Here is a 27,511-nt window from a genome sequence, read left to right on the forward strand (position 1 = left end):
GACTGGAGTGAGTTCGGAGAGGGGCTACTGGGATGATCGAAGGAGTGGAAAATCTGTCATATGGAAGGAGACTTGGGGAGCGTGGCTTGTTTGGCCTAACCAGGGGAAGGCTGAGGGGAGATATGGTTGCTCTCTGTGAATATATCACAGGAATGGATACCAGCGAGAGAGAGGAATTATTTGAGCTCAGTACCACTGTGGACATGGGAGTGGATGGATATAGACTGGCTTTGGGAAGTCTGGACTTGAAATTGGACAAAGGGGGAGTGGGGTTCTGGAGTAGCCTTCCGGGGGGAGTTGCGGGGGCAAGGGACACATCTGGTTTCAGGACTAGGCTTGATAAGTTTATGGAGGGGATGGTATAATGGGATAGCCTAAATTTGGCAATTAATTAATCTTTGACTACTAGCGGTAGATACATCCAATAGCTTGTGATGGGATGTTGGATGGGGTGGGATCTGGGTTGCTGCAGAGAATTCTTTCCTGGGTGTCTGGCAGGTGGGTCTTGCCCACATGCTCAGGGTTTAGTTTATTGCCATATTTGGGATTGGGAAGGAATTTTCCTCCAGAGCAGATTGGCAGAAGCCCGGGAGGGGTTCACCTTCCTCTGTAGCGTGGGGCACGGGTCATTTGCTGGAAGATTCTCTGCACCTTGAAGTCTTTAAACCACGATTTGAGGACTTCAATGGCTCAGACACAGGTTTGATACAGGAGTGGGTGGGTGAGATTCTGTGGCCTGCTTTGGCCAGGAGGTCAGACTAGATGATCATAATGGTCCCTTCCGACCTTAAACTCTATGATTCTAAGTGTTACAGATTTTGCAGGATGGTCCACTTTTTGGCTGAATCAGGCCACCTGTCCTACAGACACCAGTGGCTGAAAGCCTTTATAATCTGGACATTGGAGAGCAGCATGCAATGCAATACAGGTGTTCCGCCTTTCACTCATTTCTCACGCCCCTGTGGGTCTGAAGGAGGAGAGGTGTAATGGTCAGGGAGTTACAGTACAGCACAATACACCTCAGCTGTCTGTCACTGACAATATGGCTAAATTGTCATATGCAATGTGCCTCCTATGAGCAGTTCAAACAGTCCTCAGTTAGCCAAATCTCAAGCAATTTTCACCAGGATATTTAAGGCATTTTCCCTCAGCCAAGGCGATTTCCCACACAGTTTCAATTCCACCCATTCTGGCACTCAGGCTGTCCAAAAAAAGCTCCTAACAATTATTTTTATAATGGGAGAATTATGGTCCCAAGCACCCCGCCTCACTTCTCTGTATCCTAGGTACTTATACACCCCCATTGCCATAGCATCCAAGCAGCTCACAAGCTGTAATGTATTTCTTCTCACAGACTCTCCTGTGAGCAATAATCCCCATGTATCGATGGGAAACTGAGGCACGGAGACTAAGAGTATGTCTACACTGAAAAAAACAAAAACAAACCTGCAAGTGAGTCCCACATGGTGGCAGGGCTCAGGCCAGGCTTGCACAGTGTTCTGTTTCCACTTTGGGAAATATGGTCACCCTACCAGTGAGTCGTTAGAGTAGGGAATTGAACCTGGACCATTGAGGTTGGGGGGTGGGCTGGGGTGTGTGTGTGCCACCAGAAACCAGGGCTCTTGAAAGCAGCAATGCCAGGTGGATCAGGCAAGCCCTGCATGGCCAGGGGAGGGGGGTAATCAGGCAACCCCTGCCCAGCGCTGCTGTGAGTCATTAGCAGAACAGATCATTGAACCTGGGTCTTCTGAGGCACAAACTAAGGCCCTAACCATTGGACAAGCCTTCCTCTCTCCTTTTACTCCTAAGAGGGGGTGAATATTTTTTGGTCAAGCTCAAAAACCAAACAATCCCCTTTACACAGACTCCAAGCCTGTCATAGGAGCTGGCTGAAAATGGCAGAATGAGTTTGCAAAAAAAAAAAAATCTCAGAGTCTGAAATGGCTCAGTTTTGCCTTCATCACAAAGTTTTCCAGGGTCATTTTCCATGAATTTATCAAAATTTTGATCAAAATCCTTAGGTAAAAAGCCAGGTTTTTCAGTAAGCAAAGCATTTCTCGAACGATTCTGATTCAAATACTGACACTATTTTGATAACAAAACCTGGATTAAAACAATGCATTATGGAAAATTTTGCAAAAACAAAACCAAGCCCCAGACTGTTTTTGACATCAACAATTTTTTGCAAATAAATCATAAATAAGTAAATAATTTTTTTTCTTCTTTTATATATATACATATATATATATATACACACACACACACACACACACACACACAAACCTGTTCAAATATTTTGATCAGCTCCCCACGTCAGATTTCAGCCTGAACAGTGGATGTTTCAGGAAGTTCTGAGCTACAGGGGTGTGTAACTGCTACGCTCATACCACCTTGACAATAGATGTCACTAGCGCTCCAGCCCATATACACACAGCCATGCTGGCTTGGTGTACAGAATTGTGTGTAGGTAACATACCGATTCTCTTATCGGCTCCATTTTCTGTTGCATTATCTTCCCTGTGCTGTACGGGCAGATTATCCCTTGAATGGGTTTATTTCCTTGATCAGAGCTTCATTTAAACCCTGCCTTTGCTTTGGCCGGGAGAGGGGGAAGCCTCTGCTTAGCCTCCGCGAATGAGCCTGTTACCTGTTCATATTTCTCCAGCTCCGTGTGGTAGATCTGTCGGATCTGCGAGAGTTTAGCTCTGTAGTCAGAATGCTCCACAGAATTGTCTGAGCCAGCCCCTCCGGATGCTGCTGCTGCGGCTGCAGCCGCTGCTGAGCCTCCTCCTTTCTCAGGCCCTGCCACGCCTTCTGCCAACAGCATGTTGTCCAGCCGCATCAGCTGTGGGTCTGTGGGCTCCTCTTCCTGGGCTCCCCGGATACTTAGAACTGTGAGAAGAGACAGACGAGGGAGGGAACTATTAGCAATGCCCTGAGGATGAACACAAACAATAGCAACAGCTCAGCAGACAGTGAAGGCCAGATCCTCCACTGAGGTTAACTCAGCATAGCTCTAGCCACATCAGTGGAGCTGTGCCAACTGACACTAGCTGGGATCTGGCCCCCCCCAACTTCAAGGGAGCTATGCCCTATTTATGCCGACTTGGCCCTTGCTTGCAAACCCTCAGTGTGCCTCTAGTTCACCTGTTCAAACCCAGCCTGGCTGGCAGTGACTCAACAACGCAATCAGCAGCTCATGACTCTATACTGGCCCTGGCCTGAAGCAAGCTGGGGCCTGGAGCAGTTCCCAGTGGCCAGAGCCCACAGCACAACTGTCCCTGGTTAACCCCCTAGTGACAGTCTCACTGGGAGAGTCCCACCCTGGATGGGCTGCGGACTCTGCTCTCACCCTCCGTGGTGCTCTCTCTGGAGTAGGGTGGGGCACATAGGGAGATGCTGGCACAAGGTTGCCACCTTTCTAATGGCTGGCAGCTGGACCCCCGAGGCCCAGCCCCCTGCCTTCCCCTCTTCCCCCAAGGCCCAACCTCCTCTCCACCTCTTCCACTGAGGCCCTGGCCCCAGCCTGCCTCTTCCCAAGCAGGGGCTAGCACGGGTTAACGAGCTGGTGCCTCCCTCCAACCCGCGGTAACCAGGCTTTTGGTTCAGGTGCGATTAAGGGTTGCCAGGTCTCCAAAAACCAGGCACCTGGCAAGCCTAAATGGCACCAGGACACAGAAGCCAAAAAACAGACTGTTCAGGTAAAAACCTGGATGGGTGGCAGCCCTAGCTTGCACTGCTACTTCTCATGCTGTCATTTCCTCTGTGGGTAAACAGAAGGCTCCTGTCCCCAGGGCTGTCAACCAGACCCCTTTCTCCAGCCCTTCCTAGAATGGGCATGGCAAAGAGACCTCAGCACTGAGGATTGAACCAAGTTTTGTGAGACAGAAACCCTGCAGATAGGCCCCACTGGTGGCAGAAGTGCCAGGGCGAATGCCCCGATTGAGCCCATCCTTTCCAAGGCTCAAGAGCTGCCACCAGCTGGAGGCAGAATGGGGAGAAAGCAGTCCCCACTGTGCCCCACCGGCTGTGGTCAGCAGAGAAATCGCCACTGGTGAGCCACTACTGGAGCTTAGAGCGTGGTGGCTAAGGGGCAAGGGGCTGCAGACACATTTCCCGCCGATGGTTCTTTGCAGCACCTGCAGCCCCCACTTCAGGGGAGGGGAAACCCACTGGTGTACTGAGAGTTAACGCTGCAGACACGACACTTTAATAAATAGATCGCAAGTCCTGTGTGCATCTGGCTGGCCCCGTGGGCTCTTGCCAGTTCTGGTTGTTTCCGCAGCCTTTGCAGGTCACCCCCATGAAGTTGTGACAGGAAAGGTAGATGTGAGGCCAATGCAAGGGGACATTTAGTTATTCGGGGCATTGTGTTCTCCACATGACCAGCCAGGGCTGCTGATTGTTTACACATGCCCCTCAATTACAATGGGAAGAGAAGTCCTTTCATTTTTGTCTTTTAAAGGGCATTATATTTTCTGAAGGCAAATAAAAAACTAGAAATCATGAGACTAATTAATAACATGGCTTTGTATTTCCAAACAGCTGCACAAATATTAGATCATTCACGGTGGAAATAATCATTCAACGAATATTAACTTTTGGTTACATGGGTTTCTTTTTCTTCCCTTAGGGAAAAATCTCAGAGGGTTAAAACCAACAGAAATTCAATAGTGAGCTATAAAAACCTAGAATTCTATAGGTGGAGTCAAGGTGCTCTACAGAAATGCAAGCACACTATTATATTCCAATCCATAGGGCTTTTCCATGGGTTGATTTCTACATATTGTTGTTCTGCGATCACATCTGACTCCAGAATCTGACCGAATGATTGCTCTGCTCTCTGTTCTCGCAAGAAGAAAAATTAACAAGATGCAAAATCTTGTTCTCAGATCTGCATAGTGGATAAACTAGAGGCACTAACAGCAACTCTGCAAACTCAAATAAATACAAGCCTGCTTTGCCTGATGCATTGGCTGTTGCACACACAGAGAATACAACAGGAGACAGAATCAGGGCAGGATTCCCAATTCTCTCATTTTTTATGACTGATACAAAGGACACAAGGATTTGATTTCCCCCAAATTTGCAGAAACGCATCACAAACAGAAGGCAGTTCTGAGAATAAGGCAGACGGCTGCAAGTCTGGAGACCTGGCTTCTGCTCTTAGCTCTCGCATTCATTCCCCATGTGATCTTGCATGAGTCATTTCTGGCCTCATCCTACTCCCATCAAAGTCTACAATAAAACCCACATCAACTTCAGTGGGTGCCGGACGAAGCCCTCAGCCTTGATCCTGCAACAAGCAGGACCCCTGTGCAGAGCTCATTGCAGGATCAGGACCTTAAACTACTTGTGCCTCAGTTTTCCTGCCTTTAAAAAAAAAAAGGGGTTTACAAGGCTTAACTGACATCCTCTGGTGGAAGACAAAAGGAAAATAAAAACTATTAATAACAACAGTTTTATTATTTGGAAAAAGCTTTTTGTCATTCTTGGGACTTACTTGAACTGTACTAAGCCAAGAGAGCAACAATAACCATATTCTCACAAATCACTTGCCAAAGAGAGAATTTTCTAGTATTCTCACAGCTTCAATCCATGCTTTAAACACATATAAAATCACTCTGAGTGTTTTCCTAAAATCACTCTCTTGCTTTTTTAAATTAAAAATAAAAAATTACAGCAAACAAACAAAAAAACAGCACTCCACTGCTCCGGGCTCACTCGCGTAAGTGGCGGCCCAGCCTGAGTTTGCAAAACACTTGTGTGCGTATGCACTCTGCCAACGGGCAGCTGGGTAGCAAAATGGTAAATATGTACCAAGCAGCCTGCCTGAACACTCCAGCTGAAGTGGAGGGAAAAAATAGGGTGGGGGGAATGGGTAAACTGGCAAGTTATGATGCTGAATTGCCATTTTTTAAAAAAACTGACTGTATTTTAATTTTGTAAGCCTTGCTGGGAAGGGTAAGAAACAGCTGCATTTAGATAGAATCTGGACACAGTCAGGGATGCTAATAAGAGATAGGAAGAATCAGTGCACTGAATTTCTATAGAGATTCTGCGGGACAATATGTACTGTGACAGACCCAAACCAGTGGGGTACAGGAGTCTGGCAAAGGGCAAATATACTGGTCACTGGATGAGCAGGTTTCTGTTCCCTGAGTGACTAGAGCAGGGGCTGCACTAGAGTAATCAGGAACCTGCTAGAACCAATTAAAGCAGACAAGCTGATTAGAACACCTGTACCAATCAAAGCAGGCGAATCAGGGCATCTGAGTTTAAAAAGGAGCTCACTCCAGTCAGGCGGGGGCAGGGGGGAGCCAGAGGAGAGGAAGTGTGTGTGAGGAGCTGGGAGCAAGAGGCACAAGGAGCTGAGAGTGAGAGTGTGTGCTGCTGAAGGACTAAGGAGTACAAGTGTTATCAGACACCAGGAGGAACATCCTGTGGTGAGGATAAAGAAGGTGTTTGGAGGAGGCCATGGGGAAGTAGCCCAGGGAGTTGTAGCTGTCATGCAGCTGTTACAGGAGGCACTATAGACAGCTGCAATCCACAGGGCCCTGGGCTGGAACCCGGAGTAGAGGGCGGGCCCGGGTTCCCCCCAAACCTCCCAATTCCTGATCAGACACAGGAGGAGTTGACCCAGACTGTGGGGAAGGATCACTGAGGTGAACAAATCTGCCAATAAGTGCAGGACCCACCAAGGTAGAGAAGGAACTTTGTCACAACTGGTGTCTGGAGTGGGATTTGGTGTGCACAGCATGGCAGAAGAAGGAGGGTGGTTTAAAAAAAGTAAAAAATAAAAAAAGGAGAGAGTTTATTTTTTTTCACCACAATGGATGACTTAGTGAGGGCATTGATACAAGCTATGACGGCCCAGCAGGAGGCTACTCGTGTCCAGGCAGCTGCCCAACAGGAGGCAGTGTGGCTGCAGCAAGAGACTAATCCCCTGTTGATGGACCAGGCTTCTCAAGACCGAGCTATGTTGCGGGAACTGGTAAACCAGGTAAAGACCCTTACAGAGCTGAACTGCGGCCATGATGGGACACAGATCATACGGGCCAGCCATTGGCTGCAGAAAATGACGCGGGAGGATGATGTAGAGGCATACCTTCTGGCCTTTGAGAGGACAGCCCTAGGGGAGGCCTGGCCTTGAGATCAGTGGTTTGACATCCATGCCCATTCCTGTGTGGGGAGGCCCAGAAGGCCTACTATGATCTGCCTGAAGAGGATGCAGCAGAATACCCTCAGCTGAAAGCAGAGATCCTGGCCAGATCTGGGGTAACAACTGCAGTGCGGGCCCAACGGTATCATGAGTGGAGGTACCAGGAAAACAAAACCCCGCGGTCCCAATTGTACGACCTCATCCATCTCACACAGAAGTGGTTGCGAACGGAATCCCGGAGTCCGGAAGAGATACTAGGGCTCTGGTCATCGACCGATACATAAGGGGGCTACCGCCAGACCTTCGTAAACCAGAACGAACCTTCCACCTATGATGAGGTTGTCGCACTGGTAGAGAGGCGAAGGACAGCGAGGGAGCTGACTCGACCAGTTAAGGAAGAGACAGCTCAGGTTAAACTAGCAGCACCAAGCCCTAGAGCACGGGTGACTGGGCAACCAGGAGATCACAGGTGGAAAAAGAGAGGGGCTGAATGCCCACCAGAAGCCACAAAGAGGAAGTGAAACCGGATATTACAGGGATAACAGAAACATGGTGGAATAGTAGTCATGACTGGAGTACAGGTATTGAAGGCTATGTGCTGTTTAGGAAAGACAGAAATAAAGGCAAAGATGGTGGAGTAGCATTGTATATCAATGATGAGGTTAACTGTAAGGAAATAAGAAGTGATGGAATGGATAAGACAGAGTCTGTCTGGGCAAAAATCACACTGGGAAAGAAAGCTACTAGAGCCTCCCCTGAGATAGTGCTTGGGGTGTGCTACAGACCACCGGGATCTGATTTGGATATGGACAGAGACCTCTTTAATGTTTTTAATGAAGTAAACACTAATGGGAATTGTGTGATCATGGGAGACTAACTTCCCAGATATAGACTGGAGGACAAGTGTTAGTAAGAATAACAGGGCTCAGATTTTTCTGGATGTGATAGCTGATGGATTTCTTCACCAAGTAGTTGAAGAACCAACAAGAGGGGATGCCATTTTAGATTTGGTTTTGGAGAGTAGTGAGGACCTCATAGAAGAAATGGTTGTACGGGAAAACCTTGGTTCAAGTGATCATGAGCTAATTCAGTTCAAACTAGATGGAAGGATAAACAAAAATAGATCTGGGACTAGGGTTTTTTACTTCTTAAGGGCTAACTTTAAATAATTAAGGAAATTAGTTAGAAAAGTGGATTGGACTGAAGAACTTGTGGATCTAAATGCGGAGGAGGCCTGGAATTACTTTAAGTCGAAGCTGCAGAAACTATCAGAAGCCTGCATCCCAAGAAAGGGAAAAAAAACCATAGGCAGGAGTTGTAGACCAAGCTGGATGAGCAAGCAGAAAGAAAAAGCAGAAAGCCTACAAGGAGTGGAAGAAGGGTGGGATTAGCAAGGAAAGCTACCTTAGTGAGGTCAGAACATGTAGGGATAAAGTGAGAGAGGCTAAAAGGGAATTAAAACCAATAGTAAAAAGTTCTATAGCCATATAAATAAGAAGAAAACAAAGAAAGAAGAAGTGAGACCGCTAAACACTGAGGATGGAATGGAGGTTAAGGATAACCTAGGCATGGCCCAATATCTAAATAAATACTTTGCCTCAGTCTTTAATAAGGCTAATGAGGAGCTTAGGGATAATGGAAGGATGACAAATGGGAATGAGGATATGGAGGTGGATATTGCCACATCTGAGGTAGAAGCCAAACTTGAACAGCTTAATGGGACAAAATCAGAGGGCCCAGATAATCTTCATCCAAGAATATTAAAGGAACTGGCACATGAAATTGCAAGCCCGTTAGCAAGAATTTTTAATGAATCGGTAATCTCAGGGGTTCTACCGTACAACTGGAGAATTGCTAACATAGTTCCTATCTTTAAGAAAGGGAAAAAAGGCGATCCAAATAACTATAAGCCTGTTAGTTTGATATCTGTCGTATGTAAGATCTTGGAAAAATTTTTGAAAGAGAAAGTAGTTAAGGACATTGAGGTCAATGGTAATTGGGACAAACTACAATAAGGCTTTACAAAAGGTAGATCATGCCAAACCAACCTGATCTCCTTCTTTGAGGTGACAGATTATTTAGACAAAGGAAATGCAGTAGATCTAATTTACCTCAATTTCAGTAAGGCATTTGACACGGTTCCACATGGGGAATTATTAGTTAAATTGGGGATCAATATGAAAATTGAAAGGTGGATAAGGAACTGGTTAAAGGGGAGACTACAACGGGTCGTACTGAAGGGTGAACTGTCAGGCTGGAAGGAGGTTACTAGTGGAGTTCCTCAAGGATCAGTTTTGGGACTAATCTTATTTAACCTTTTTATTACTGACCTTGGCACAAAAAGCGGGAATGTGCTAATAGTTTGCGGATGACACAAAGCTGGGAGGTATTGCTAACACAGAGAAGGACCGGGATATCACACAGGAAGATCTGGATGACCTTGTAAACTGGAGTAATAGCAACAGGATGAAATTTAATAGTGAAAAGTGCAAGGTCATGCATTTAGGGATTAATAATAAGAATTTTAGCTATAAATTGGGGACACATCAGCTGGAAGCAACAGAGGAGGAGAAGGATCTTGGAGTATTGGCTGATCACAGGATGACTATGAGCCACCAATGTGATATGGCCGTTAAAAAAGCTAATGCGGTTTTAGGATGCATCAGGTGAGGTATTTCCAGAAAAGATAAGGAGGTGCTAGTACCGTTATATAAGGCACTGGTGAGACCTCATCTGGAATACTGTGTGCGGTTCTGGTCTCCCATGTTTAAGAAGGATGAATTCAAACTGGAAAAGGTTCAGAGATGGGCTACTGGGATGATTCGAGGAATGGAAAACCTGCCTTATGAAAGGAGACTCAAAGAGCTTGGCTTGTTTAGCCTAACCAAAAGAAGGTTGAGGGGGGATATGCTTGCTCTTTATAAATATATCAGAGGGATTAATATTAGGGAGGGAGAGGAATTATTTAAGCTTAGTACCAATGTAGACATAAGAACAAATGGATATAAACTGGACACTAGGAAGTTTAGACTTGAAATTAGACGAAGGTTTCTAACCATTAGAGGAGTGAAGTTCTGGAACAGCCTTCCAAGGGGAGTAGTGGGGGCAAAAGACATATCTGGCTTTAAGACTAAGCTTGATAAGTTTATGGAAGGGATGGTATGATAGGACAGCTTAATTTTGGCAATTGATCTTTGATTATCAGCAGATAAGTATGCCCAGTGGTCTGTGATGGGATGTTGGATGGGATGGGATCTGAGTTACTGCAGAGAATTCTTTCCTGAGTGCTGGCTGGTGAGTCTTGCCCACATGCTCAGGGTTTAGCTGAACGCCATATTTGGGGTTGGGAAGGAATTTTCCTCCGGGGCAGATTGGCAGAGGCCCTGGAGGTTTTTCGCCTTCCTCTGCAGCGTGGGGCATGGGTCACTTGCTGGTGGATTCTCTGCAGCTTGAGGTCTTCAAACCACAATCTGAAGACTTCAATAACTCAGACATAGGTTAGGGGTTTGTTACAGAAGTGGATGGGTAGGGTTCTGTGGCCTGCTTTGTGCAGGAGGTCAGACTAAATGATCGTATTTGTCCCTTCTGACCCTAAAGTCTATGAGTTGGAGCACTGAGGGAGAAGAGGATCGTGATGTTAGACTGCCCAAACCAAGAGACCGGGGAATGCCTAAGGCCCCATACAGATGTTATGCCTGCGGGGAGTGGGGACATATAGCTGCACAGTGTCCCAATGCTGAGGAGCCTATGCAGTGTAACCTGGGGAACTGGGCAGATCCATGCTCCCTAATCCACCTTGTGGGGGTCTCACTAACCCCACATATGTACACCAGACCAGTAAAACTAAATGGGGTAGAGACCACAGCACAGGTTCATTCGGGGAGTGCTATCACGCTTGTCTCGGGGAAGCTCGTCAAGTGTAGTCAACTGCTGCAGGCTAAGCGTACAGGGATAACATGCGTCCATAGGACAGTTGGTTATTACCCCACTATCTCAGTAAAACTCGAGATTCAGGCGAACACTACTGAAGTAGCAGCAGGTGTAGTCCCTAAACTCCCATACCCGGTGCTCATAGGGAGGGACTTCCCACGGTTTGGAGACTTACTCCCAGTAGGAGGATTGGAGAAAGAGGGGAACCCTGAAGTTAGTGAGGCATCTACAGCAGACTGTCAACTCTCAGTCTTCTCTGAAATATCCCCTGACTTATTTTCCATTCCCAGACAGGGTAGAAAGTCAAAAAGGGAAAGCAGGGCAGCTAAAGCCTTGGGAACCTGAATACTGACTCAAAGCCAGAGGGTCGTTCTCGTAAGTAGGCGGACCTGAGCAGCTGAAAAGGAGGCCACCCAGGAGGGAGAAACACCCGAGTCTGACCCCCACCCTAATGCTTCTGAACCAGTAGAGGCAACAGAGACTGGGCCCCTAGATCTCGGGCAGATTAGCCCCGGGAGAGGGAATTTTGGACGGGATCAGGCCGAAGACCCAAGGTACGACAACATTAGGAAGGAGGTGACTGAAATAGATGGGGTCCGCGTGGAAGGGAAAACCCAGGGACCAGGACCCTACTTCATAATGAAGAAGAATCTCTTATACTGGGTTGCACCAGTACAGGGGCAGAAGGTACAGCAGATCCTAGTACCTCAAAAACACCAGAACGCTGTATTAAGCCTTGCTCATACTCATCTTTTTGGGGAGCATTTGGGGGTAGAGAAGACCGTGGCATGAGTCCTACGACGGTTCTTCTGGCCTGGAGTACATGAAGAAGTGCGGAGGTACTGTGCGTCCTGCCCAGAGTGTCAGCTGCACAGTCCCTGTCCCCACCTGAGGGCACCTTTAGTACCCCTTCCCACCATAGAGGTCCCCTTTGAGCGAATAGCCATGGACCTAGTGGGACCCCTGGAGAAGACGGCTTGGGGCCACCAATATATACTTACTGTTTTGGACTATGTTTCTCGCTTCCCAGAACCCGTCCCCCTGCGGAACACAGCTTCTAAAACGATAGCCAAAGAGCTGGTGCGGATCTTTGCCCGAGTCGGGCTACCAAAGGAGATATTAACAGACCAAGGAAACCGATTTATGTCAAAACTAATGAAGGACCTCTGTACACTGCTCCATATACATACCCTGAGAACTTCAGTCTACCATCCGCAGACTGATGGCACCACAAGGTTTTGCAACGACTTCCGGTGACTAAACGAAGTATCCCAGTTCGACGCGTACCCCACACCTCGCATAGATGAGCTAGTGAACCGTCTGGGGAAGGCCCGGTACTTGACTATTCTAGACTTGACAAAGGGGTACTGGCAGATTCCCCTTGTGGAAGATGCAAAGGAAAAGAATGCATTCTCTACACCAGAGGGTCTTTTTCAATATACTGTCCTCCCTTTTGGACTACATAGGGCCCCAGCTACTTTCCAGCACCTCATGGACAAGCTATTATGCCTGCATAACAGTTATGCTGTTGCCTACTTGGATGATGTGGTTATTCATACCCCAGATTGGGAAACTCACCTAGAGAAGGTGTAGGCAGTCCTTGATACCGTCAGGTGAGCTGGCCTTACAGCAAACCCTGCCAAGTGCGCTGTAGGGTTTACAGAGTACAAATATCTTGGCTACATTGTGGGAAAAGGTCTGGTAAAACCCCAAGTGAACAAGTTGGAGGCCATCCAAATTGACCCTGACCACGTCGCAGGAAACAAGTCCAGGCATTCCTAGGTGTAGTGGGGTATTACCGATGATTTATCCCCCACTTTGCCACAAGGGCAAGTCCCCTGACAGACCTAGTAAAAGCCCGTGGACCTGATCTAGTAAGATGGTCTGACGCAGCAGAGGAAGCATTCACAGACCTAAAGACTGCCCTCTGCAGTAACCCTGTACTGATAGCCCCTGATTTCACCAAGGAGTTTATCCTGCAAACAGATGCAACGGAAGTAGGGTTGGAGGCCGTTCTATCACAGATGGTCAGGGAGGAGGAACATCCAATTCTCTACCTCAGTAGGAAACTCCTTCCGAGGGAACAAAAATATGCAGTGGTGGAGAGAGAGTGCCTCTCCGTAAAATGGGCCATGGAAGCATTGCGCTACTACTTGCTCAGGCGCAGATTTGTCCTCATGACCAACCATGCCCCTCTTCAATGGATGCAGCGGAACAAGGAGAAGAACACAAGGGTGACCAGGTGGTTCTTATCCCTCCAACCTTTCCAGTTCTGTGTGCAACACAGAGCAGGGAACCGTCACGGCAATGCTGATGGCTTGTCATGTGTGCACTGTCTGGCATCTCAAGCTGCCCAACCCTTTGGTGTTGAGCAGGGGCAAGGGATATGTGACAGACCCAGGCCAGTGGGGTACAGGAGTCTGGTAGAGGGCAAATATACTGGTCACTGGATGAGTAGTTTTCTGTTCCCTGAGTGACCAGAGCAGGGGCTGCACTAGAGTAATCAGGAACCTGCTAGAACCAATTAAGGCAGACAGGCTGATTAGATCACCTGCAGCCAATCAAGGCAGGCTAATCAAGGCACCTGGCTTTAAAAAGGAGCTCACTCCAGTCAGGCAGGGGCTGGGGGGAGCCAGAGGAGAGGAAGTGCGTGTGAGGAGCTGGGAGCAAGAGGCACAAGGAGCTGAGAGTGAGAAGGTGTGCTGCTGGAGGACTAAGGAATACAAGCATTTCAGACACCAGGAGGAAGGTCCTGTGGTGAGGCTAAAGAAGGTGTTTGGAGGAGGCCATGAGGAAGTAGCCCAGGGAGTTGTAGCTGTCATGCAGCTGTTACAGGAGGCACTACAGACAGCTGCAATCCACAGGGCCCTGGGTTGGAACCCGGAGTAGAGGGCAGGCCCGGGTTCCCCCCAAACCTCCCAACTCCTGATCAGACACAGGAGGAGTTGACCCAGACTGTGGGGAAGATCACTGAGGTAGCAAATCTGCCAATAAGTGCAGGACCCACCAAGGTAGAGGAGGAACTTTGTAACAATACATATTATATGGCATAGCTGTGTGATGATCCATTGATTTTAATGGAGCTATGCTTGCTTATGTCTAAAATGAATCTGACCCATTATTCCTAGCCCTGTAATCTGCACTGCCAACCATCAGCAAATGGTTTTACTGTCAGTTTTAAAAAATAATCTAAAATTGGCTGCCAATAAAAACTCATAACAAGCCAGTGAAAATAACAAGAAACATATTTTTCCTTAATCTAGAATAAATTTCTGAATGATACAATTACTATTCATAGAAATCAATTTTAAGTAAAAGGCTCAGTTGAGAATAAACATGAATAATAGGAGACTTAAAACCCCCCAAATGGCTTTGAAATCATAATTTTCTGGACACAAATCCTTTTTAGTATTTTTTGTCCCTTTTGTGTTTGAAATTTTGTCAGTGAAAGGGTTGAAATGTGCAAGTAAATTTGTTAGTAAAATAAAATAATAGATTACAACAATTGCTAATTAACAATTATAATTTGCACACTAGAGATGGGTTGAAGATGCCAAATTTACATCTGGATCCCAGTTTCAAAGAGACAAGAATTCAGAAGAGTTGAGATCCAGAATTTTGGCCCGGGCCCCACCTCTCTTATATAGGTATTACTGTAAAGGTATATGATGCTCTGCTAAAATCAACTGAAAGATTCTATAACTAACACGCACAAAACAAGCCAACTGACAGACAGGACAAAAACGAAAACAAAACATCTCCTGAGGTGAAGAGACTGTGGGGAAGGAAATCACAGCAGAAGATGTGGAGCACTGTCAATGAAACGTGTGTTGATTTGGGGTTGGTGATCCTTAATCCTAAACAAGAGAAAAGGCAAACAGCAGAACACAAAAGGAGGAAAAGGAGGCAAGAGATGGGACGGAGACGAAGATGACATGAACGGCAGAGAATCTCCTGTTCTTCCCAACAAAACTCAAAAGACAAATTGGAACAAAAATAGAAAGTGAAAACAAATACAAAATAAGGTTTCAAACCAGACACACTTGTGATTAGGATTTCAAAAGAGAGCTTCTTTATATTAATAATAAAAACTCACTGCCTAGTCAGGAGTGCATGTGTGATTAATGAGTCTGTGTGTGTAGAGTTTTTTAGAAAAAAAGCACTATGTAGGTGCTTAGTAATATTACTGTATAATGTGAAAACACACACATTGTGTTCTATTATATCCACATCTGCATATTTGTGCAAGTACACATTAGATTACTATTGCATTATAATTATATAGGTTTAATGAGTAGAATCCAAAAATCAGCTGGGTGAGAAGGTGCTGGGATTTGGCTAGCCAGGTAGAATAACACTATTAAATAAATAAACGGAAAGGCCAATGTGTCTAAGCAGACCTGATGCCACCTAGTTATTGCTTGAAGTCTGTCCTCTGGTGAGTAGGAGACAAAATGATTATTTAAAAGCTCCTTTATCTTCCCAGCACTGTATAAGACTCAAATGAACCTTCTGCCAGGACACCCGAGATGTTAACACTCATCCACCACAATCCAATTTCAAGCCGCAGAGCTGTTACCTAATCCAGCAACTATCACATATGATCAAGGCTCTGCTGAGCGGATTGGCCCTTTACCTCTCTCCTGTTCATCTCCTGCTCCGCTGGAAATGGGTTTAAAAGGGACAAGAGACCCATTCCTAACAGTCAGAGAGACACTCCAAGAGGAGGCATTGGAGTCTGTGGATTTCCATACCCGGGAGGTGGGAAACAGAATTTGGAAATCGGTGAGTGAATTTAGCAGCATTCAATGCAAATCCCTTTATAGGGTTTCTATGGGATTAGCTCCCCAGATGGTGTAAATCAGTGCAGATAACAGTTATGTCAATTTACATCAGCTGAGGATTTGGCCCAGCGCATCTGTGTTGGTGACAGACTCTTTAATGAACATTTGGACAGTTACGAATTCATTTGAATCAAGGGGCTATCAGCCCCAGTGCCCTTAACACCACTGATTTTGTTGGAGGTAGGAGCACATCAGACACCACCACCTCGCAGCTGGTGCCGACCACACCCCCTCTTTGGCTGCCTCAGCAGGGGGCGCTGCAGAAACCAAGAATGGGGCAAAGGGGGTCAGTGTGTGGGGATGCCACCTATGAATAGTCAAGGAAGGCCTTCGTTCTCCCAGGCTGTCAGTTTTCCCAATAGAAAGGGGAAAACAAAGTGAAAATAAAACCAATTTGGCAGAACGGTATTTTCTTCCGCTCTCCCCCCAGTTTCTTAGAAGAGAAACCATATGATGCCTAGTCGGTCCAAGGCAGGAAGAAAGGAGAAAGGATGTGGGAGGATGCTGCTGTGATTGCTCTGTCCTCAGAGGCACCCTTCCCACAGCCCAAGGTGGAGACTCAATAGCCCAGCACATTCAAATTTGCTGCTCTTCATGATAGAAAAAGAAATATAGGCTAAGAACTAGAGGGAAAAAGAATATTTTGTCAGTGACTGCTCCACTTACAGCCTGACAAACTTGCTGGCTTCGCTGACTGCCACTAGAGGATGCTCTTCCTTCACAAAGAACCAGCTTTCGCCCAAATAAACAAATAAACAAAACAAAAACCACACACCTCTTCCCAATTTGGGCTGCTGCAAAATGCCTCTGCCACTAATTTCTGACCTCCCAGGCTGGTGCAACCATGGAGGGGACATTCCTCAGCATTTTTGGGGTGAGGTTACCGGGTGGGATGACGAGATAAGGAACAGGTCCCCACCCACAGACATGCTCCTCCCTAGGTGGTGTTCAAAGAACAAAGCCAGGGTTTTGTCAGGTCACGGGGGTGACCAACATGCAACCCTGGGGCAAAGCTTGCTCCATGACCATCTGCATCATTAATACGCAGGTCCCACCTCCAGAGACGACAGGTCTGAGCATGCAACGATCCACCTGCAAGTCAGCTGCCGTTAGCTGCCTCGAAAACAATCGGTGAGGCTCAGAAAGTGCCCACAAGGCCTGCTTGCGCCATGCCAGAACCACTCATGGCAAGCAAGATGACCCTCCCATTCCCATCACACTGAGCCTTCTAGCCATTTTCCTGAGGCATGGAGCCGGAGGGTGTCTCTCCAGGGCAACCCACCTCTGTGCAGTCCGCAGCTGCGGCCCATTCCCTCCGCCCTTCATTTCCCACCTTCCCCCTCTCTCCTGGCCTGGTATTTCAGAAGTTTTCCTCAGACCTTGAAGGTCTGTCCCAGCCCCAGTTCTGAGCCTCCTGCTCCACAGATGCAAGGGTGCAGTATGGGCATCTCCCTGCTCCCTTGGCAAGTGCTGATGAGCTTCTGAGGGGACTTTTGGGGATAAGGCACCTATGCCTCAGGACTCGCTCAGCCTGGAAATTTAACGGCTAGAGCAGAGAGCTGGAAGTTCAACAGTAGTGCCCCTGCCGCTGACTCACTGTGGGAAAGTCCCTTCACCTCTGCCTCTGTTTCCCCAGCTCTAAAAGGGGATAAATGATCACTGCCTGCTGCTTGTAACTCAGCCCGAGGGTCAAAGCCTGATGGAGGTGCTAGGGATGCAGACAGCACTATTAGTAATGTATCCACAGCTGGAGCTCTACAGGGACCACGGCACAGCACGGCACGATCCAATCACAGCAGCATCCTCCCACATCCCTTCTCCTTTCTTCCTGCCTTAGGCCCACTGGGCATCACATCCTCTGCTCATTTCCCACTTGGTCACATAGCAGCTCCCCAGGCCTGCTGGCAGGTGGGACACTCATGAGCTCACCAGGTACCTCCTTCCACTCTGGAGATTTGCCTGTGCGTGCTGCACTAGGAAAGTCTAGTTCAGCGGTTAAGGCTTGGATTTTCTGCTTCAGCATTGCACATGCATGCGACTCAGGAAATGGCTCCCCGCTCTATCCAGAGCCAGGGGTTATCATCATCATCTGCGAGAGGACATCATCTGGATCCTATACTTGTACCTTCATCCAACACGGCATCAGCAGGCAGTGACATCACATATGCGTCAGGTCATCCTGGACTCGCACAACACAGACATGATGCCGGATCCCCATGGAGCAATGCTCCACGGGAAAGCCTGACCTCAGCCCTGGGTTCTTTAACTGCCCTTCTCTTAGACTCAAAGACTTTAGGGTCAGAAGGGACCAATATGATCATCTAGTCTGACCTCCCGCACAAAGCAGGCCACAGAACCCTACCCATCCACTTCTATAACAACCCCTAACCTATGTCCAAGTTATTGAAGTCTTCAAATTGTGGTTTGAAGACCTCAAGTTGCAGAAAATCCACCAGCAAGTGACCCATGCCCCATGCTGCAGAGGAAGGCGAAAAACCTCCAGGGTTTCTGCCAATCTGCCCCAGAGGAAGATTCCTTCCTGACCCCAAATATGGCGATCAGCTAAACCCTGAGCATGTGGGCAAAACTCACCAGCCAGCACTCAGGAAAGAATTCTCTGCAGTAACTCAGATCCCACCCCATCTAACATCCCATCACAGACCACTGGGCATACTTATCTGCTGATAATCAAAGATCAATTGCCAAAATTAAGCTATCCCATCATACCATCCCTTCCATAAACTTATCAAGCTTAGTCTTAAAGCCAGATATGTCTTTTGCCCCCACTACTCCCCTTGGAAGGCTGTTCCAGAACTTCTCTCCTCTAATGGTTAGAAACCTTCGTCTAATTTCAAGTCTAAACTTCCTAGTGTCCAGTTTATACCCATTTGTTCTTGCATCTACATTGGTACTAAGCTTAAATAATTCCTCTCCCTCCCTAATATTAATCCCTCTGATATATTTATAAAGAGCAAGCATATCCCCCCTCAGCCTTCTTTTGGATAGGCTAAACAAGCCAAGCTCTTTGAGTCTCCTTTCATAAGGCAGGTTTTCCATTCCTCGAATCATCCCAGTAGCCCATCTCTGAACCTTTTCCAGTTTGAATTCATCCTTCTTAAACATGGGAGACCAGAACTGCACACAGTATTCCAGATGAGGTCTCACCAGTGCCTTATATAACAGTACTAGCACCTCCTTATCTTTGCTGGAAATACCTCGCCTGATGCATCCTAAAACCGCATTAGCTTTTTTAACTGCCATATCACATTGGCGGCTCATAGTCATCCTGTGGTCAACCAATACTCCAAGGTCCTTCTCCTCCTCTGTTGCTTCCAACTGACGTGTCCCCAATGTATATCTAAAATTCTTATTATTAATCCCTAAGTGCATGACCTTGCACTTTTCACTATTAAATTTCATCCTGTTGCTATTACTCCAGTTTACAAGGTCATCCAGATCTTCCTGTATGATATCCCGGTCCTTCTCTGTGTTAGCAATATCCCCCAGCTTTGTGTCATCCGCAAACTTTATTAGCACATTCCCGCTTTTTGTGCCAAGGTCAGTAATAAAAAGGTTAAATAAGATTGGTCTCAAAACTGATCCTTGAGGAACTCCACTAGTAACCTCCTTCCAGCCTCACAGTTCACCCTTCAGTACGACCTGTGTGGGACCTGGGACAGAGGCATGAAAATTGCAAGGAGTTCCCAAACAGGCAGGCGGTCCTGGAAGTGTTAGGATTCCAGATGCTCTAAGATGCATCATGAGCAAGTTCTTTCCAACCTGGAGGCTGCATGACTCTCTGCCTCCCCCATTTCAAGAGCAATGGACAAAACACCAGCAAGGGCACTGATCAAACAGAAGAGGAGGAGTCTGCTTCTTAGGAGCACCTGGAAAGCACAAGTTGGAGCACTGATGAAACTTACAAGAGGGTCTCTGGGCTGCGTCTCATCCCCTCCCTACCATCCTCACAATCCCCAGATCACAGCAGTACAACACTTGGCTGAGCGCCAAACTCCTTTGGGAGCCTCATCAGGAAGGGAGTTGTGGAGTGATCCCATCCAGCTGTTGAGTGCTGGCTCTTAAACACTCCTAGGGAGCCCCCTCCACCTCCCAGATTTACATCTCTTTCCTCCTCAGATGTTGCTTTTCGGTCCTTAAAGTCATAGGTGTGCGGGAGCGGGGGGGAAGATAGCATAATGGATCCTGTTAAACCTAGGCAGCGAGCTGGGGTGGTGGTTGACATGATGAAGACCTTGCATTCAGGAGTGTGCTCTGCAGAGAAGGGATGCAGAATGATGGAGACATGGTCCATTATGCAGAAGAAAGGATCAAGTTGCCAAGTTCTTGCTATTTTTCCGAAAGCACAGAACGCCAATTTCCCTAACCAAACTGAATGCCTAAAGGTAGCATGGTGCTGTTTGAAAGAGAAGGGTTGTTGTTTGCTCACAGGTCCTGGCCAGATTCCAATCTCAGTAGAATAATTAACCTTGTAGTTTAGATAAAATATTCTTCTTTGCTTCCTATCCTCAGCTGTTGCACAGTGCTGGTAAAAGAGCTGCCACATTGCACCCCAGAGGCAGTTGCATTTCAGTGAAGTAATTCCTATATGTAGTTGGCAAAGAGTTTTTGGATCCTTTTGGATACAAATTGGAAGGATGAAGAGCTTGATATTGGGCTAATGGAAAAGTAAAGTTGCCCATCATGAAGAATGTTGTTTATTAGCCTATGTAATAGTCTCCAAAAGGGATGTGATGGAACTATTGGAGAAGAGACTGTAGGGAACCATTGCGTGTTGGCAGGGTGGGAAGATGAACTAGAAGGACCTGGTAGCTCCTTTTTGGCTCTAATTTTAGAGAGCATTTGGGTAAAAATGAGGCCCAGTGGTCGGAATCTTGACAAACCCACCATGAAAACACAGCGAGGTTGTTCTTCCGATAACACGGATGCAGAATTCAAATGTCAGCCTGAGCTGGGTGGGCTGCCCTATGTTTCTGTCGAATCGTCTTTCCAGGGGGACCTTTTAAAGGAGGAGGAGATTTCCAGCAAATGATTGCAAGTTATCGAAAATAATGTGCCACTTAGCGTCAGTGGCGAGCATCCTGGCAGGCAGCGATGGAAGCAGACCTGAGCAGATGGGAGTGATTAGGCTGTGATTTTCAGAAGGGCTTTCTTCCCTGCCTCCACTGTGCTTAAGATATGCTGAAAAAACCCAGGGGCTTGAGAGAATCTGAGGGCTCTTCTGCTGCAGCCATGGGATCATGATCTACCCCCTAGAATGGCTTTCCCCAAGGAATTAGAGATGTCTCCAATGGAGAGCCAAGAGTCCAGGAGTGGAAGAGTATCTCTAGGGAGACCCATGATGCTGCCTATTATCGTCCACCAGCCACCCTTCCTGACATATATGCCCACCCATGCACAGTGAGGCAGCATTGCACCTCTGCGTGAATGCCAACGCAGAAACTCCCCTGGAAGTGTTACACAACCAGACGTTAAAAGGTCACTGTCAGGCTAAAAATAATCCCTTGCATGATTTTATCACAGCCCTTGCAATATTTGGCAGCGTTCTTAAAGCCCCAGCTGCTGGAGTCACGTGATCGTGGGAGACTCGCTCGTTTCACTTTAAAAGAATGCAAGTTTTCAGCCCTCATGGTTGCAGTGAAAACTTGCAAACATGACCCAGAAACCAGGAGGCCAAGAAAAAGAACCCCAGATTTGTTTGTTTTTAAATCACATTATTTTTAAGCCAGTCTCATCATTTCCTAGAGCCAGAATCATGTGGCTGGCGCTGGCCATACTGAATCTTAAGCAGCTGGATTCCCTCCTGCCTTGCGTTAACTGTAACACTTCATACCACTGAAAATGGGAGGGTTTGAAACACTTCATGACTGACTGCTCTTTGTTTATTACCCTTCAGCTTGGCCAGAGCAATTAGGATGATGGTGTTTCACCTCCTGAAAGAGAGGTACCACACTGGCTTTGGGTTTGTCCTATGTCACAACTGGCTTCACTGAATTAAAATAAGCAAGCCTCCCACCCTGCCCCACCCCAGCCCCAAACACATTTCCAGTTACAAAAGTTATTTAAGCTCCTCTTTTTTCAAACAAAGCCTAAGTTACTCACCCATGGCCCAATGTAAAGGTGAGCTGGGAAATTAAAGGGAACAATTGGGCTTTCTTGTTTATGGGCCCTAGGAGACAGAAACTCGGCAAAAGTCAGCGGCTTCCGCATAAGAAAAGATGGGGGCAGTTTCCCTAGATTTATTCTAGGGAATGATTTATGGGGAAGGCCACGGGGCCAGATTCAGTCTCGCTCTGAGTAGGCTCAGCTGTGTGGAAGACAATGGAGCTGGGTTGCACACGGTAACAAGTTCAGTGCTTAAACAATGTGCAATGGTTTCCTTGTCTCTCCTCCCACTGTGGAAGAGCAGACCTGAAAATTCTCTGGCCCACATTGGATTTGTGAGAGGGTTTTCGTGTCCCAGGGCAGATCTCTTTGCCTTTCCTTGGGCAAGTCAGTTAGAAACCCCGCCCTCCAGGCTCCCAAAGGGCTACTGCTTATCAAATCCAGGACAGTGGTGCGTGTCATTTGCCAGGAGGGCAATGTATCTGAAGGCTCCGGCTGGCAATAACGGACTGGGATTTGGGGGACGGGAAGGAGGCCATGGGGCAACACAGGGTCTGGATCTGTGTCATGATTTAGGGAGTGAAAGAGAGGATAGATGCTCCACTCAGCAGATGGGACCAATGTTGTCACCTAGACGCCCCAGAACTTGACAGAGATCAGCCCCTGGATGAAAAGCAGCTGTCCCCAGCTGATCCCAAGCAGACAGAAGTGATGATAGGGAGGGGGAAAACCATCTGAGCAGCTAGCCAAGACCTGGGACTTTTGCTTCCACCAAAGGCATCTGCCCTCCCTAGGCCAAGGTGCTACAACGCCTTGAAATCTCAGGATACGCCGGCAGCAGCAGTGACGTAATTTGCATTCTCCCTCCTCCAGCACACTAGGAAGCTACTACACTCCTCTCAGATGAGAATCTGGCCAGCAAAATTCATGCAGGGCTCGTGAAGCTGACAGTATCTGGGGCAGGTGGAAATGCTGTAACCCAGGCACTCTGGCTTGCCCAGAATGCAGCATCTCCTGGGGAAGAAAAGCCACCAAGAAAACACCGCACCCTTCCACTTTGCTCCAGTGCCAGGCCAGTGCCCCAGCTTCAACTTTAAGGCCCTCAAGACATTGGATCCGGACTACTGAGACGCTCCTCAGCAGTTCCTTGATGGAGAGGCAAAGGCAGAGGCGAGCGCACAGGATGAAGTCAAGGAACCCCCTTGAAAGTCCCTGCATGTGGAATGAATGACCTGCTATAGGAGACCCAACTGACGCCTGGTGCCCACACAGAGCAGTTGGAGAGCATGGCACAAGAGAGACCGGCAGAGTGAACGTGTGTCCCTGAAAACCAGCCATGTCCCTGTTTGATGGATCAAGACCCAGCGTCCCATCCATTTTATGAAATCCCACATGCTGAACCCATGAACACTCCCAGGGAGTGTCGACGCTGCAGCTGGATTGTGCCTCTAAGCCCGGGTACACAGATGCACGCTAGACGTGCATGAGTGAGCGCACCAAAAAGTGTGCCGTGGACGTTGCAGCAGGGCTGGCGGCATGAGCTGGCTGCCTGAGGAGAAGCCCACCCCTGCCCCAGGGTCTGTACTCAGGTGGCTAGCGCAAGCCACTGCCCACACTCTAACAGCCACATGGCTATTTTCAGCACGCTAGCTCAAGGCCAGCTAGCGGCATGTGTCTGTCTACCCGGCCTGGGGGATAAACGCCCCTTGGTGCAGAGCAGACCTGTGACCAGTGACCCACCGCTGCATGAAGCCTCACGCCAGCACTCTCACACAGTCAGACCCACAGAGAGTGGGGCAGGAGAAGGGGGATGAGCATCGGCCTCAGCTGCCAATATCCTCAGACCCACCTTGCAGTGACCCTCACTGCTACCACAGGTGTCCTGGTTTTTCACCTTAAATACCAGGTCACCTCAGTGACCCACATTCAGTGACGACAAAAATATCAGCCCCCTGACAGGAGCTTTGTGTAAACCAGAGAATGACCATCCGATAGACACTTGTATCCCAGCTAGGTGAAATGCTTCCCCAACACCAGTTCAAGGGCCCACGAGACAGACACAGTAAGGTAATCTCAGCTTTCTTGGCAAGTGTGCATAGACGTCCAATTGACATTAACAGTCAGAACAAGAGAAGTGAAACCATTTGCACACCATTGATCTAGTCAAATCTTTTAAAACCTGGGTCTATTTGCATTTACAGTATTTTACTAGCCTAATCAGTTTACACTCCTAATCTTAGGCTGGGGTTTTCAGGAAAAGTCTAAAGAGGTTGAAAGTCAAAGGGAATTGGGTGACTAACTCTCGCACTCCTTTGAAAATCTATTTTTTTCTACAAACACACACAATACATTCCAGAGAGTGTCATACATGAGCAAAATGCTTCTTTTTAAAATCTACTTCAAACAGGAAATGTATATTTCCCCCACCTCCTTTCCAAAACTTAAAAATGGATAAACAGATTTTGCTCAAATTTTCCAGAAAGCGCCATCTCTGAGCTGAGATGAAGGGTGGAAAATTCCAGCCAGCAAAAAAAACTTTTTTTCAGAAAGGGAGGACCATTGTGAAACTAAGGGGCAGTTTCCACCACAGATTCCCACAGACCTAAGTAAAAAGAAGTATTTTCTATCAGTGCTGCCAACTCTGCCTGGAGTTCTGGAGAGTTCAGCCCTGTTCATTCTCACTAGTGCATTGTCATTTGTAACCATGACCCAAATGAGATCTATTACAGGTGAAGATAGAGTGTGTTTGACTTGCCCTATACATCACAGCCGGGACAGGTTTTCTGCTGCTGATGCACTCGGAGAAGGAAACATCACTTAGCTTTCACACTCCAGGATCACTCCGCAGAGTTACTTGGGGAGACCCAGCTTTTTAGTTGTACAGGTTCAGATCCTGTGAGCTGCTCACCTCAATGAGAGCTAAGAGAGCTCAGCAAGTTACAAGACTGGGCCCAAATTAGTCACATTTGATTGTCAGTGAGCCACAGAAGCAAAGCGACTCTGAGTGCCAATCTGAGAGTGTCTTTTCAGGACGGAACTACTCTATTCTTTGCTTTCACTTTTGTTAAAGTGACAGGACCAGATTGTCAGCTGGTGCTAAGTGGCATAGCTCCACTGAAACCAGAGTCTAGCCCAGCGTTTCTCAAACGGGTCCGTGGACCTCTGGGGGGGTCCATGAAGGTACTCCAGGGGGTCCATAGGCCCCGCTGATCAACTCTTCCTCCTCCCTCCCTCAACTCCTCCTTTTCCCTCCCAGCACCTCCTGCATGCCAGGAACAGCTGTTCAGAGGCATGCAGGAGGGCCTGGGAGGGAGGGGGAGGAGTGGGGATGGGGTATGCTCAGGGGAGGGGGTGGAAAGAGGCAGGGAAGAGGAGGAATGGGGCCTTTGGGGGAAGGGGTGGAATGGGAGGTGGGGCCTGGGGCTGAGTGGGGGATTTGGGGGTCCATGAACATTTTAAAATCAAAATGGGGGTCTCCTCAGGTTGCTAAAGCTTGAAAACTGTTGATCTAGGCGATACAATGTACGTACACAGCACCTGCATACGTATACTCTGATTTTATGTCTGCCTGGACATACCTACCCATAGATGGTGGTGAATGTAGGACCTACACTGAGCTGCACTGAAGTCAACCAGAGTCATCCCATTGACTTCACAGGGCTTTTAATCAGACCATGGAAGAACCAAATAGCACCAAATAAGGCAGAGGTCTGTCATCATCAAGAATTTGGGACGGGTACAAACTGTAACTCTCCCATTGCGTATCCATTAGCATGTTACCTAGGCCATCCCAATAGACCCCCTTTTTCCTGCACCACCCTCTGATGGATGTTGTAGGTTACAGAAAACAGGAATGTTTTAGAGAGAGTTTTAAAATACTTTATTTGTGCTATTTTTTGTTTGTATCCCTCTGAACTGCAAAGCCAGTTGCCTTAGTGACAAGAGTCTGATAGCACAAGGCTCATGAGGTGAGAAAAACTGTAACACATTTGAGAAAAAACTCAGAAGGTGACCTAAAATAACTGTTTCCATAATAATGTAGCAATTGTAATAATGTCGGGACATGAAGGTCTGAATAAAAACTGATTCCGCAGGAACCTGAATCAACCAGGAATAGAACAAGCGCTGGGGCGCTCCCCTTTCCAATAATTAATATAAGCCTTCCAGATTTCCAGCTCTGTAGGTTTGCAAGGTACTGGAATCTGAGGCCCATCCTGCACTTCACGGCACAGTATAAGACTGCAATCTGGCAAAGCACTATGGGTAAATTTTTTCATATTTAAAAAAGTCAATAGAAAGTAAGCTCCTAAAGTCAAGATCCTCTAAAGTACCTGAGGCACCTGACTCCCACTGAAATTGATCTGGGCCAAAGTCACTAGGAAAAAGGGGCTTAAGCAGTTTTAAAGTTTTGCTCCCTGGCCCTGATTCATCACGCCTTCTCTGCTCTTCAAAGCACTCAAGCATGTGCTTACCTTTAGGTCTGTGCTTAAAATCCCATCAACTTCAGGGGAACAACTGTCAAATCTAAACAAACGTGTGCTACAGAGCTCTGCTGCATCAGAGCTTAATTACGGGGGACATTCAGAAATATTTCTCTGGCAAGTCATTTTAACAATACGGCAGCTGTCTGAAGCAACGCCTGGGGCTGGAATGCTAGCCACAGTCCAAAACTCCAAAGAGAGATGGATTCTTGGCAGAACACAGGTCAGGGGCCCAAGGGTGCACGTTAGGTGCAAGGTATCACTCGGCGATGGCCTCCACTTGCGCTATGTAATATAGCTTCCTTGTTAAATGGTGAACTAAACTTGGCAGGCCGAAGAAAACCCACAATACAAATGACCTGCAGATCAGCCAGCAGGAGAGGGAATCACAGTTTACAGCTATTTGTGGCTTCAAAAATGAGAATTAATCAGGTGGCCTATTCCTTAACCTTCCCTCTTCCCCCCCTCCCCCCCCCAACAATCACACAGATTTTCTGCTCTCTTCCTTGCCTGACAGGAGCTGCTTCAGCTTCACCAGGCTACTGGTCTCTGTGTCCCACAAAGTACCAGGTTTGCTCACCGCTCAGTGTAATCAAACAAATAACAAAACCCTGGCAACTTAATTCACCATGATATTACTTTGCCACTGACCTTTGGCCCCTCAGCAAAACTCCTGGGGATCGGGAGGTCAAAACTGTCAGGATGGTATTATCTTATCAAGTTCCTTCCTTGGAAGAACTAAAATAAATATTTAACTGCATTCTTATGCGGAGAGAAAGACCTGTAATTAAGGTTCCCTTATCCCTTCCCTTTCTGTCTCCTACTCTCCCCATGCCAGGTCAGACATCCCGCCTAACCCTCCAGGACTGCTTGAAACTGCTGACCTCAAGGCAAGTTTACCTAATGCAGCCAAGCACTGAATCTGACTGGAGCAATTCCACATACAAACAACTCTTACTGGGTCTGAAGTA

The 27,511-nt window shown here is 47.4% G+C and overlaps 1 protein-coding gene across 4 annotated transcripts in view; it reads right to left on the reverse strand.

The window, feature by feature from the left end:
- Positions 1-27,511, reverse strand: part of PBX1 (PBX homeobox 1) — a 259,367-nt gene that overhangs the window by 50,457 nt on the left and 181,399 nt on the right. For all 4 annotated transcript variants that reach the window (XM_030572630.1, XM_030572628.1, XM_030572629.1 and 1 more), the window contains exon 3: positions 2,648-2,892. In XM_030572630.1, the coding sequence (XP_030428490.1) occupies positions 2,648-2,892 (245 nt within the window). The remainder of the gene's footprint in view (positions 1-2,647; positions 2,893-27,511) is intronic.

Source organism: Gopherus evgoodei, chromosome 8 (assembly GCF_007399415.2).
Source record: "Gopherus evgoodei ecotype Sinaloan lineage chromosome 8, rGopEvg1_v1.p, whole genome shotgun sequence".
In the NCBI taxonomy this organism is placed as follows: domain Eukaryota; kingdom Metazoa; phylum Chordata; order Testudines; family Testudinidae; genus Gopherus; species Gopherus evgoodei.